Raw genomic sequence first — 14,212 nt, 5'->3', positions numbered from 1 at the left:
GTTTTGCGACAGCATCTCCACTTTCCGTTAACAACGACCGCTTTACGGCAAGGGGACAATCTTCCACATGGCCTCCGACAAGCTGGAGTGTGTTCGCTGAACCTGGGTGAACGAAAAAGCGGTTAAAATGGGTAAAAGTAAGACCACTAAATTCAGACGGCCCCAGTTCAACTCGGCTGGCCTGCCGGTGAACTCTGTGAAGGAGGCAGAAGCCGAAGAGGAAGAGCACGACGATGATTGTTCTCCAGCTGGGGAGCTGCTGGAGAAAGTAGGAACCCAGTCTAGTGCTATTCTCGCACTGTAATTACTGTGACACTTCATTTCATGTTTTTAAAGCATGTTTGTCTCTTTGGATATTGTCTTATGACATATATGCTAATGTCATTATACTCAGCTTACTCTGTTACAGAAAGAACTGCCATTGCCAGACTTTAAAAAAAAAAAAAAAAAAAGACTGACGTGAAGCTGTCGTTTGCCACTGTGAGCCAAGTGAGCAGGTTGGAGCAGACAGCTATATAGGTAGAAAATAAATAACTGGTGGAGAGTCAATGTTGATGATTGGGAAATACTCCTTGATTGATCTATCCTAATAGCTATCCTGTCACAACTTGAATCTCGAGTTCATCCACTGCACTGATGAGAATTCACTTTAGATGTGGGATTTATGTGTGATTTTTTTCATGATGAACTGTAGCCTGTCAGTGAAGAGTTTAAACATTTGGTTGTAAAGTTCTTTAAAGAGTTAGTGCTGATCACTTTGCCTTTTTCGGTCAAAAAGACGTTTTATATGGCCACACTGTAAGACCAGCTATCTTACACCCTCCTATTACCTGTTATGTAAGAGGACCAAGACCTCACAGTGCAGCTGGAAATGGTTTGGGTGGCCTGAGTGGAGTAAGTGTAAAGCAGGTAAGCTCAGATGAATGGTTTCATTCACCCTTCATGTTTTTACCTGTAAAGTTGCAGAGTCCCAGCGCAGACGTGCGAGAGTTTGCGTGTGCCAGCATCTCTCGGGTGGTGCAGCAGAGCCAGTCCATCCCTGCCTTCCTGCAGAGGGACGCCGTGCGGCGCCTGGGGCCCATGCTGCTGGACCTCAGCCTGCCGGTCAGGGAGACTGCCGCCGGGGCGCTCAGGTGAGCCGCTGTACACACCCAAAAAAACAAAAACAAGAACAAATCAACCCACCCACAGATAGTCCACCCCCCGCCCTGCTCCTCACAACACGGACACCTGTAGAACAAAGTATTACCAGAGATACGGCTAATTTGTATAAAATCTTTTCAATTGATTTGGGATTTTACATATGGGGTGATGAATTTTGATTTATTGTAATAAGAAAATGCCTCACTTTTACCTTCAGTTGTTGACAAAGCCTCCATGCTCCCTGCCACCTAAACATCACATCTCAGCCACTTGGGTATCCAAGAAAATCCTGACTTTGTATTTTCCGTTCAAGGGCCCTCGATTTGTTAACTAGCTAGAATAATTGCTAAGTGGTTGTTAGGATAACTGACATGTGTTCCACTCATGTTAGTTCTAGTGCAACCAAATACATGAATCAATTAGTGCCATTTAGTTAAATCTGCCTCAAGGGATTTATTTTAAGCAAATGAGCAGGTACTGTATACGATACTATGTAGAGCCTTTTGAGACATGCTTGCTATATAAATAAACAAGACCAGACAAGACTAGACTAGATTGGAAAAGCAGCAGACCAAAAATGCAAAAGTGGGGCTACATCACTCTGTCATTGTCAGCTCCGGGTATGAAAGGAAGAATGTACCAACGTAAGGTCAGCAGGGGGAGAAAGATGGAGCAGTGATGCTTGTGACCCCTCACAAAGTACAATACATGTACAGGTGACCTTGGTGACCTTGGTACAGGAACAGATTAAGTATTGACATAAGTACACTGCCCGTCAAACGTTTGGGGACACATAGCTTTTTAAAATGTTTAATAAATGAGCGTGTTTTCTTTGTCGGTTTGCAATGACTTAACCCCATTAAAGACAAACTAGGTTTAGTTTGAGGAAAAAAATCATAAATGCAAATATTTGTGACGATAACACTAAAACAATTAAACTATATGTTAATCCAAAAAAACCTCCTTAGCAGCTGGAACTGCTGCTCTCACGTTCCTCAGAGATGCTCTGCCATGACTCTACAGGACCTCCCAGAGGTTTGTGGTGCTGGTTGGCATGTTGTATGTTAACAAAAGCACTGCAGGCATTTTTTCCTAACTTATTACTTGGAAAATGACAGAGAAAATCAAATAGCACTTAGAAAATTTAGAAAAGGCAAGGTGTCCCCAAACTATTGAAGAACAGGACTCCACACTCGGTGTAAGAGGACAGCATAAGCATACAGTACATATCAATCAACATGTATACAAAAAATCATTCTGTAACTATGCGTGTTCAGGCGGTCCAGAGAGTCCAGCAGTGCAGTGGAACAACATAAAATGAGATGGGTCTACTGAGTACAATGGAAATGCATAGATGCGTTCTGAGCCTTGTGCAGCATGGACATACTGTAGTTCTGGAGACTAGTGGCATATAGTAAGCAGTGCAAGTCTGTGCAAACAGCATAAGGTAATAATAAATAGGACCGACTAGACAGTAATAGTAGTCAGATTACAGTCGGGACTCTAGATTATGCAGTCTATACTATAGACTATAGACCGACTATACTAGGGGATAATACTGTGATGGAAGTATCCAAAATCATCAATATGCTTCAGCGCTTGCCCTCTCTCCGTCCTCGGATCAACACTTTGCATCCTGAGGAAAACCCTGTGATGGGTATTTGTGTTGATATAGCAAACGCAGTACACATGAAACGTGGAGTATTTTATTTTATTGTGGAGTATTAGTCACATTATTTCAACAGGGGGCGCCATGCTACAATTATGGATTTGGCTTTGAGGAGAAAGACGGTGTTGCTGGGTTTTTATGATTTGATGGCCCATGTCATAATTGTCATTATGGTAGAAGTTTCAGGAATAAACACTGTCTTGGCTTTGTGCCAGAGCTACGCAGTGTACATGAAGTGGGGGCGGCTGTGGCTCAGGAGGTAGAGCGGGTCGTCCACTAATCAGAAGGTCGGTGGCTCGATCCCCGGCTCCTCCAGTCTTGCTGCCGTTTGGATAAAAGCGCTATATAAATGCAGCCCATTTACCATGAAGTCAGATTTAGCTATCCTGGAAATCAAAAGAAGATAGTAGTGCTCTCTCTCTCACACACACACGCACACGCACACACAGCTGTGACAGCGATTCTCGTCAGACTGAATGATGAGTGTGCGTCTGGGATGGTTTGATCCTGACAGGAATCTGAGTGCATGCGGAGGTCACGAGGTTTGCGAGGACATGGTGAAGCACGACGTCATGACTCCTCTGACAGCACTGCTTAGAGAGGTGAGACTCCGCCGCCGCTTTCAGCTCACCCAATCACTTCAGTTCCTCCTCATCAGCAGCTGTTACTGCAGGCCACTTTATTCCATGCAGGCCACTTTATTTCATGCAAATAGCTTTCATTCCAAAATGAGGTAGTCACTATCTGAAAAGTGGTGACACCCTCTCTGACGGATTGAGAGACTGCTAGCATCAATGTAAACCTCACTACTGACTATGATTGTAGTTACTAGCTGTCTTAAGCCTTTTAATTACAAAATAGTACATTGAACATGAGGCAAACCCTTTGCTAGTGTCAGATAACTTATATAATATCTAAGCACTTATCCAGAATGATAGGGAAATCTTTTTGAAATATCAGATCACTTATCCCTTGTTACATACATAACCCATAATTCTTATTTTTCACATTTTGCACAGGCCCATTGTACATTTTAAGCTTCTAGCTGCGGTTCAGGACACTTTGACAGGACACAGTAGCTGTTGATGGACATACAGTGTGTTGGCTGTTGTAGGTATCGACCCTGTGACCTTCCTTTTACTGGACGGTAACCAGATGTCCTCTCCAAACACTAAGCCACCATGCTGTCATTTTTACATATCAAGGGAACAATAAGAAGAAAATCTCTATAGCCAAGAACACAACATCTCACAGTGTGCCTGTTGAACAACTTATTAAGTTGCCCTGGCCTTTTAGGAATGTTTATCCGAAGTCATGGGTGTGCTTCAGAAAAGTTTGATATTGTCTGTTTAGATTCTGAACATTTTTTGGATGCATGAGAGCAGAGAAAAGAAAGTTCATACCTGTGCAGTTAGTCACTATGTTGTTTCTCTCCAGTGTTGTGCTGGTTTTGAGAGCAGCGCCCTGCCGATGAAAGAGCAGAAGAATGGAGTGGAAGATGTAGCCAATGAGGCTGTGAATTTACTGTGGAACCTATGGTAAGCGAGAGGTTATGCAAGCTCGTTTTTTCAGCCTTTATTTGTCCAGGAATGGTTCGCTGAACATGCATGCTCTTTTCATTGACGCCCTGCTACTCATTCCATACAGTTACACAAATTCACTCCTGGGAGCTGCCCAGGGTCTGAAGTCAACTTTACCAGCCACTTCTTTGCACCATAATAACTGAGACAGACGATCTACATCCAGATCCGCAGTCCTTAAAATGTTTATAACATCTTATTTATTATTCATTAGTCACATTTTAGTTACAAACTCACATTTGAAATTTAGATAGTCAGAAAGATGGCTTATTTCTTCAGTCAGCAGTATTGAATTTCATCAACGGCCAAACTCGTTTGCTCTCGTCTCCTGTGGTTTGCATACCCCAGGCAAGTGTCGCCACATTTAGAGGACCACAGAGTCCCACACCACACAAGACTGTACTGAGTGAGGCAGTGGACTGTGTCAAGTGGTGGGTGCAAAGAGAGAATAGTGGGTGGTAACATTTGCTGACAGTGCCTCGTTGCAGACTATGATTGAAAATTAGATTGTTGACTGACAGCCAATGTGAGATTTGTGACAGCCATGTTTTTGTTGTAATAATTATTATATGTATTGGCTGTCAGTCATCTAATGCCATCATTAAATATGTAATCATATTTAGTGGTAGAAGTGCACATCTTGTTTCAAAAAACCACCCGCCAAATAAGCAGTGAGATAGATTCTTACCCACATTTACCTGCATTTGGCAGGTGGCGGGTGTTAATTTCAGACTCTGGCCCTATATAACCCGTCTCCTACTGTTGGCTACTGAGCAGCTCAGATGGAGCCTTGGGTTTTTAGTACCTTACTCAAGTAGTACCTTACATCAGCTGTAGTTGTGGAAGGAGGGGAGAACATTACTTATTTACTTACCCCACTCACATTTTCCCAGCCAGTCCAGGGACCTGAGCTGGGGGACAACCTTCTGGTCACAAGCCGGCTTCTCTAACATTTAGGCTAATGCCACTATCATTGAAATGAACCGTAACCGTGAATACTGACTCAGTGTGTGTTCTTTGCTTGCCTTACATGCAACTCTACATTATGTTGTTCTGCCAGTGAGAGCAGCAGCCAGGCGCTGTCTGTGTTCAACAAAGCCAGCCTTCTGGATGTGGTTTTACAGTGTCTGGAGAGACACCCTCACAACGTGGAGCTGGCCATATCTGCTGGTAGGACTGAGTAATGTACTCTTAAGATAAAATTGTTAATTAAGTGTCCTAATTACTCTTTTTTTTATAAATGGTATATGTATAAAAATAAATGTATAAAACAGGTGTCCAGGAGGCATTATTTTTATTTCATTTGTGAAATTGTCCTTTTGGTTCATTCTCCCTGGCATTAAAAATGTATTGAAAAGTCTTAATTTTAACATGACAGAATTTGCAGACACCCTATATAGCACACACTTGAGAAATTATCCAATGTTGCTTAGCCACGCTAACTAACCGCAGCACATTATGCCTCATACCAGCAATAGCAAAGGCATTAGTCAGGCCTAATCTTTAACTAGGTTGGTTTTTGAAGTATGAAGTCTGCATTTAAGAGAGCCTTTCAATTGAAACTGGCCGGCATTAGTAACTGCATTTAACTATAGCACAACTTATATTTCATTTAGGATGTGACTTGAAATGTAAAGGGATTTTTTTTTATGCCCAGCCCACTGTTTGCACACTGTGACCGAGGACAACCCAGAGCTGCTATGTAGCATGAACGCCGCTGTGCTGGGAGGCCTGGAGAATGTGCTGCTGTCGTCTCAGCCCGGCATGGCACACACTCTCCTCAGGACACTGGCCGCAGGTACAATTTGTCACTAGTAATGTGTCTTTGTATTTTTTTCTAAATTGCTCAAAACTATAACTTTCTACCATCACACTAGTCGAAAATGACACTAAAAGCCCTTTCTGGGCTGAAAAAAAAATGAAGTGTGTGTCTGAATGTGGCTGGCAATGTAGTCCTCTGTATAGGTTTTTATGCATTTTCATTTTACGTTACGATATTCTTCTCCAGAGCAAATTACAATTTGTGTAACAGTAGAGTAGGCTCCCAGACAATAGATGAAACAAACTGCAATTTATAAATCATTTTCATTTTATTGTGATTTAGTGTTTGAATATCTCTTCCTAACCCCTAAGTCTGCCTGCTTTATCACCCAGGAACAGTGTGGAACATGAAGAGCAGCCTGCCCGCCGCCCGCCAGGCTCAGACCCTCAATGCCGTGGCGGCTATCCTGTCTCAGAGCCTGGATCTGGACGCAGGTACGCTGATCCCTGAACTAAGACGAGCAGAAGAGGCTCGCCTCGCTAGCGCGCCGGCCTCGGCAGATATGGAGGAGCAGGCCGCCGGAGAGCTCGCCGCGGTGGAGATGGATGAAGAGGAGGGGGAGGCGGAAGGGGGAGCCAGGCACAAGAGGAATGGAAAGTCTGTGAAGATCGATAACGACGTCTCTGACCTCTTGCCTGTAAGTGCTGCCTCCTGCCCCCCACTGGTCTAGATATTGAAATCACAACAGTCGCTACACACGGTGTAAGAAGGAATTTGCTTCTTCACATATCCCTCTGAGACACACACACATGCAGTAAACCAGAGCAGGCAGGGTAAGGACACCTCGACAGGGGTGGATGTGTCGGCTGTTTCAGATGTCAAACCTGTGACTCTCCAGTTACCGGACGGCAGCTGCTTTCCTTCTGTAATCAATATGTAACAGATAAATGCTGACAGAGCATAACGATCTAGTTAGCATTTAAATTCCATGTTCTGTAGGCTGCTTTTCATACATACAGGATTTACATACAGGATTTACATGATCCCCATTCCACCTCCATCAACATGCTTCCTGGGTTATCAGATTATAATGGGACACAGCAAAATGTGTTGTCCCAGCAGGTGCAAATGCACGCAGCAAGCAAGACGAGGTGTTTCCTGTCAAACAGAAAGGACATAAATATTATGAGAGGAAGTGACGTGTGCGGCAGTCTGTGTTTTGGCCAGGGAGAAGTCCAGTTTCAACGTGTATTCCGGAGGGGCATGTTACTGCCAGGTGGGAAGCCTATGAGTCATCTGGGAGTGCGAGCCAGACTGCGACAGCGTAGACGAACTGTCGGGTTCAGGGGGGGGTTAGGGACGCTCGGCAGGGTTCAGCCGGGGACCGGCTTCTGCCTTCCACCACGCTGTCACTCCCCAGACCTGACCTCGGCGAGACGGAGCTGTCCCTCTCAGCCCAGTCTGAGCCGGGGCCCTCAGATCGCGGGTGACATTCATGGTGGTGTTCCAAAATACCCTATAATATTATGGGTAACACAATGGGGTTGTCTCTAGCCCTCGGTTCTTCGAGTCTAGTAATGTTAGCGTACAGCCATGCAGAGCATTTCTGTATCACAACACTGTTAAACCCGCCCAAACGCACACTCGCACACACACTTCTCTGCCCCGGCCCCGACTCTTCTCCCTCCTGGCTCGTCACTGGTGGAATGAGCTAACCCACCTCAGAACTGCAGTCGCTCCCCATTTTCTGCTGCAGGCTGAAAACCCATCTCTCCAGACTCCACCTCGCCCCATGAGCTCCAGCCCGTCCAACCCTAAGGGCCCATTCACATCTAGAACAAGAACTACGAAGATAACTCTAAACTATAACGATACGTTGTTGCTCAAGCATTCACACTGCAACGATATCTGTGAGAAGCTGCTCAGCAGACGAAGCATCACTGCAGTGCGCTGCCAGATTCCTCACCCGCCTTCTTTCGTAGAGCTTTAATTTGATTGGTTGAAAATGCTGTATCGTTATCTCTTCAAGTGCCCTGAGATCGAACCAAAAATATGTCTATTGTTTTGACTTTATAGTTATCTTTGTAGTGGGAATACACTATTTAGTGAGAACAATTTAAATCTTTGTATAGTATTTTTTTTATCTTTTATAATTATTCTCTTAGATGTGAATGGGCCTTAACCTCTTACCTGAACCAGGGTTTATATCGTATGTATCCCCCAACACACACACACACACACTCACTAGTAAGGCACTTGTTGTGTTGTGATTGCTTGTGATAGATTTTCATGTACACCACAGTTCTAAAAGTACTATTGGACAGGTTTGTGTACTTACAAGAACTTTCCATCCAGTGGAAAGAAATTCCTTCTTTGTGGCAGGCAGCTGCTCTGAAACTGAATGATAACGGTGATAACAGTCATTGTTTTGGGTGGATGTTGACTCCCATGACTGGTTCTTGTTGTCCAGAGGGGTAAGGAGGAGCTGAGGGAGGCGACGGCCTTGCTGACAGCCCAGCAAACGTCCTTGGAGATCATCGTCAACATGTGCTGCTCTGACGGTGAGTGTTGCGGGCATGGACAGCAGTGCTGACCCCAGGCACTTTTCATCAACATTATTACATGTGACATGCCTTGGCCGCCCAGTATGTGATTGCCTATCGGAAAACTTAGTATGACCAGGTTCTAGTACATGAAAAGTGTTCATTTGAGTGCCTAAAAAATGCCTTTTGTCATTTGAGTCTGCATGCCAGTGTTTGTCTTGACCCACTGCCACGATTGCCCCCACCGATTGTATGTGCGCGCGCTTGTTTTCAGACCCCTCTGACGACGAGTGGGAGGAGACATCAAGCAGCGACGAAAGCGAGATGGGTCCTGATAGCCTCTGTGATGGAGTCTCCAGCCTTATGTCCCCCCTGTGTTTGTCAGCTGAGGTTCACGAGGCCTTAATAAACCACAGCATCCCAGAAAAGGCAAGTTCCAGTCTGTTGCTTCGATCACACCTGACCTGGGTCAAATCGCATTTGCAAGTAATTCTCAGTGGGGCTATAAGATGGGTGGAGTTTGCCTTCAAGTGCCAGAAAATGTAGGCAATAATGATAATAATAATCATTTTAGTATATTTTGCTTCAATTAATAACCTACCTGACACTATATCTGGATTGTCCTGATGATGCAGTGAACCCCACCCATCTAGTACTCCAAGCAGTTTAAAATAAACGGCACACACAGACACACTGTAATATTTTGTCTCTTAATTCAATACTCAAGGTCCTCAAAAAGACTCAGTTCCCCAGCAGAGAGGCCATGGACGTGTGCCATCAGAATCCCTCCTGGAAAAGCCTGATAAAAAAGTAATTCTCTCACTTCTCATTAGAGAACAGCGGCTCTGGCTGTTAACGTAAACTCGAACGCCTGATAAAAATGATGCGTACGGCACCGTTACACTTTATATTGTCCATCTCTAGTGTGTGTGTTCACTGTTACACAGACGTTTGTTGGTAGTGTCAGGGATTTTTGTATTGAAACAAATTCCACTAGCCTGCCTATGTGGCAATAAAAGATATTGACTTGAAAAGAAAAGTGCATCACCGTAATTATCCGGAATTAGTTATGGGCCGTGGTTTGTCGAGAGCCTTTTGATGTACTCTTGAATGAAATGTCCCGCTGCACTGTGACAGAAGCTGTCTTTCCTGCAGGATGCAGCGGGTGCAGTACCGGGCGCTCACGTGCCTCCATAACATCCTGTCCACCATGGACGCCGAGTCCCTCGGAGGAGCGGCGGCTCTGCAGGGCGTCGCACAGCACCTCTCCACACTGGTCTTCGGTGCCGCAGGTCCCACATTTATGTCATTGCATTGTAACATAGCACATGTAGATCTCATTTAACGGTCCTTTGTTTAGTTTGGTTATTTACTTGAAAAAATGCACACATAAATATGCATAGAAAACTGATAAAACACAGAACAGGAAAAAACACAAACTATGCAGGAGCTAATTTTGTTTTTTGTTTTTTTATACATTTTACATATTAGACATTTAACTGATTATTCAGTTCTCATTCAGTGTCACTTATTTATTTATTTATTTATTTATTTATTTATACAGTTTCAAGTTACAGGGACAGTGCACATTAATAGACATTTCTGTAAATGTGCCAGTTTAGCCATCTTTCTAATTTTCAACTGCAGTCCCTGTAATGACAGCTACAAAAGACACATAAAATACATTAAATCAGGAACAGCAATACTGTACATATAGGTTACTTACAATGAGTGCAACATTAGAATAAGCTTGAATTCTTATTCCTTCAATAAAAGTGGTAACAAGTGGTAAGAAATAAAAGCCACAGCAGCCTGATAATGGATGAAACAAATACTCCTGTGTCTGTATGATGAAGTGCCACATAAAGACATATGAGGGTTTTTTTTGGTTTGTTTTTTTAAACAAAGGGACTTATAAAAATATCTTTGTTGTGTACCAGTGTAAATTATAGCTGCTAGCATCAATGTGGCTGGGAACAGAGTAGCCATTTAGCTATGAGGGGAAAAAGGAGGAGAAAAGGATATCTGTTAGGTTGAAATGTTTTGTGGTCTATGTGAAGACGATCTTTACATAAAGCAGCCAGCATACCTGGCTGTATTAGTGTCACATTATGGTTGCACCACCCAGGACTCGATCTCACCACCTTTCTTACCAAATTTCAGTTTTGCAGATAAAATTGTGAAAAAATTCACACACCGTCTAGGTGATGATCAGAATTTTGTTACCGATTTTCATTGAGATTGCTCCAAAATTGGACCAAAAGTAGGAGAGACAATTATAGTCTCTGTGGGCTCAATTGTTATAGGTTTTTAAAAACTTAGATTTTAAAGTTTAGGGTCTTGTTGGTCTTGATTATTTGGAAGCTAGATTGGTGTCATTTCGACTGGCAGTGTAAAAGTAGTTGGACTTAATTAGTTTTACACTTTATGAAAAAACAGTGATTAACTTCAGAATTTCCATTAGGTAGCAGGAAACAAAACATCCTGAGGAAACATTTCTGAGGAAACAGCCTCAGAAAACTTCACACCCCTATGGCTAATTTTTAATTAACTTTTTAAGTTTAAAACTTTTGGACGGTTGCTATAGCGCCACCATCAGGAACATTGGCCCCATATTATAGTATGCATCATGATGAACCAGACCGGAATACTCTGCAAAGTTTAGTGCATTTTTGTGCATGGGAAGGCAGTTTTTGTCAAAAGAAAGCAAGCAAGCTAAAAAAAAAAAAAGGACACAGGAGTTGGATTTAATGTTGTATAGAGATTATAAAGCATTTTGATACATCTGCTAAGTAAGTAGAATTTACTGCTTGAAAGTCAGGCAATATTCCATACCTTGTTTGTTTTCAGAGATACCAAAGGAGGAGGAGTTCCTGGAGGCCGTCACCAGCGCCATGCGGTCACTCTTACAGATGATTGCCTCTAAAAATATCCCCCAGGTACAGAATACGCTACAAGCTCAGTTTTTCCTCTGTGATTTTATATAGCGTTTGTGCTTGTGGGTAATTTTAGCTTTGGTTCCATGTTGATTCCTGTTTTGGTCCAAGGTATGGTCCTAGTGCACGTTGCAATATTGAAAATGTTGTTCTTAAGATACTTAATTTCAATAAAACATTAATTGACTTACTTGTTTTAGAGGGGAATTTTGGGGAATTTATTATTTCAATTTGGCATTTTCTCTAATGGTGTTGATAGTGTTTTTTTGGTAGTATTTTTGCTGTTCTGCTGCACCACTGCAGAACAAATACAGAGACACACACAGCACACAACATTGAAGCTGATAGACTTTGTATTCCACCCAAATTTACAAGTCCCCTGCCAGTTCACACTAAACCTCACCGTCGACCATGTTTATTTTGGATAACTCAGTATTTGTCTGGTTGGTTTTGCTTTTGTTAGTGTATGAGCCCCCAGCAACTGATGAGCCTGAGTGAAGCAGCCACCCGCTGTGATGTGGTCAGCGTGAGGGTCAACGCCTTGGCCATTCTGGGCATCACCGGCAGCACGCTGGCCAAAGAGAAGGGCACTGCTGAAACCCTCCAGGTACCTTTTGCTCTCTCCTGGGGGAATATTGTGGCAATATTTGTTCCACCTCCTAAGAAACTGTGCTCTTTTACAGATGATTGGAAACGCCTTACTTCAAGTGGCGACAAGAGATGCCAACCTCGTTGTGAACGGGGAAGCCCTAGATGCCCTGTTTGATGTTTTTGCGGACGGGGAGGAGGCGGAGACGGCAGCTAAAAACATCCAGTTACTGCCCGCACTGAAGGCACTTCAACCTGTCTTCAAAGCCAAGGTACTTTTTTTTTTAAATTGAATTCTTCATTTGCAATTGTACATAACAGGATTTCCAAATGCAGTTATAAGCAATATAAACCCAATAACCCCACACCACACACACACACACACACAGACAGGTAAAGAAAACACATAAAACAAAAAATAACAAGATATAAAATAGTGATTGTAATGATAATAGTAGTGGTAATAATAGTAACACAAAAACACATATGGACAATTATGATTCTCCACCATTTAAATGGTATTGGTTTATAATGGCGTTATGAGTTTTCATGAACAATAATGGTTCAGTACACGTTTCAGGTCCTCCGAATCTTGTGTTAATATCCCTGTGTTTTAAGAAATAAAATGACTCCAAATTTCCTCACAAACGTTCTTTCAGCTTATCTGTTCAAATGACGTGTGAAGCCATTTCTGCAGTTGCAATACCCACGTTTGTAATGACTGCTTCTGCTCCTTTTCAACTAGATTCGTAAAGAGGGAAGGGGGAAGTACAGCCCGGAGCAGCTGTGTGTGCTTGACAACATCAAAGTCAACTTGAGAAGATTCATCGGTTACCTGGAGAAGGCGGTGAAAAAATGAGGGTTTTCCAATACTTCACAATCTGATCATCTGAACCGCAATGGCTCACAATGTATGGACAGATATGCCAACAGAGCCAGGGGATAAAACGGAGTGTGTGGTTGTGAAGCCATCAAGTATTTATTACATTGGTAGTAAAAGATTTGTATTTGCTTGGTTTCGATTTTTCTATTCTCTGAATAATGGTTTACTATTTTACTTAGTTAATTGAAAGTTTCAATTTTTTTTTTGTGTAGGAAAAACAAGATGGAAACTTAACATAAGAGTATGTTGCAGTACTGGGGAAGGTTTTGTGCTCCATGTCAATCAGTACATTTTGATGTTCTTTATTTTAATGAAACTGGGTCAAGTGTGTAGAGATGACAGCCTCCTGGATTTTAATATCAATACTTCATATCAATATATGCTCGTCCTACATTGATGTTCACTTCTGCTGGTCCTGACAAGGATTGAGAAGCGGTGTCCATTTCTGTGCCCTAGAGTGGATTATAGTGTTAGCTATATGAAAAAAGGTTTTGTTTTATTGAATCTTGATTTTGTTAAACACTTACTTGCCTAAGGAGGAACAAAATTAGATAGTATGAGCTTCCAGTAACTGACTGAACTGAAAGGATTTGGCATGTACACTGGCAAGATTGTCCTAAGACTAAAATATGCTAAGACACAGAAAGACTTTCAGTTTGCTGAAGCTGTTTTTCCTGATATTTTTGCCTTTAGAAAAGAGCACACATTCTCCACCTCTGCCTATCTATGCCTCCCATCTCTTAGACCCAGTGTTTAATTTCTAAATGATGAGGTCCCAGAACACCAAGGGGTCGGTGTTCCCAGCTATATGCTCAGTGCAGCCATATAGCTTACTGTAGACCTAACAGCCTAAACATTACTAAATGGCCGACTATATGACCTTAGAGCTCCGACTACTGGGGACCTATAACAATATTTGATTATTGCATAGGCTACATAATGCTCATTTTTACAAACCTGCCCTTCAAGTAGTAGACTAAAGATATAACTGCACTGTGCACAACATAAAAATGACCACATAGGCTACTATGAGACAACCTAATCATACATAAAGGAAACTGCAATGGCTTCAACCATTTACCACAGAAATTCTGGTTCGAGTAGTTAC

General features: G+C 42.6%; 1 protein-coding gene across 1 annotated transcript; it reads left to right on the top strand.

The window, feature by feature from the left end:
* The first annotated feature begins 64 nt into the window (after positions 1 to 64).
* Positions 65 to 13,440, top strand: heatr3 (HEAT repeat containing 3). Its single transcript, XM_071521145.1, has 15 exons — positions 65 to 268; positions 961 to 1,133; positions 3,327 to 3,414; positions 4,250 to 4,350; positions 5,453 to 5,562; positions 6,050 to 6,190; positions 6,547 to 6,851; positions 8,625 to 8,715; positions 8,972 to 9,126; positions 9,425 to 9,507; positions 9,853 to 9,989; positions 11,548 to 11,636; positions 12,097 to 12,240; positions 12,317 to 12,493; positions 12,967 to 13,440. The coding sequence occupies exons 1-15, from the start codon at positions 128 to 130 to the stop codon at positions 13,078 to 13,080; spliced, it is 2,049 nt and encodes a 682-aa protein (XP_071377246.1). The 5' UTR covers positions 65 to 127; the 3' UTR covers positions 13,081 to 13,440.
* Positions 13,441 to 14,212: the final 772 nt, after the last annotated feature.

Source organism: Centroberyx affinis, unplaced genomic scaffold (genome assembly GCF_046629955.1).
Source record: "Centroberyx affinis isolate AG114_WGS23_722 - 3 ecotype Tasmania unplaced genomic scaffold, CSIRO-AGI_Caff_v1 ptg000860l_1, whole genome shotgun sequence".
Lineage (NCBI taxonomy): Eukaryota > Metazoa > Chordata > Actinopteri > Beryciformes > Berycidae > Centroberyx > Centroberyx affinis.
The sequence above is the reverse complement of the archived record's forward strand: the minus strand, read 5'-3'. Positions and strand labels throughout refer to the sequence as shown.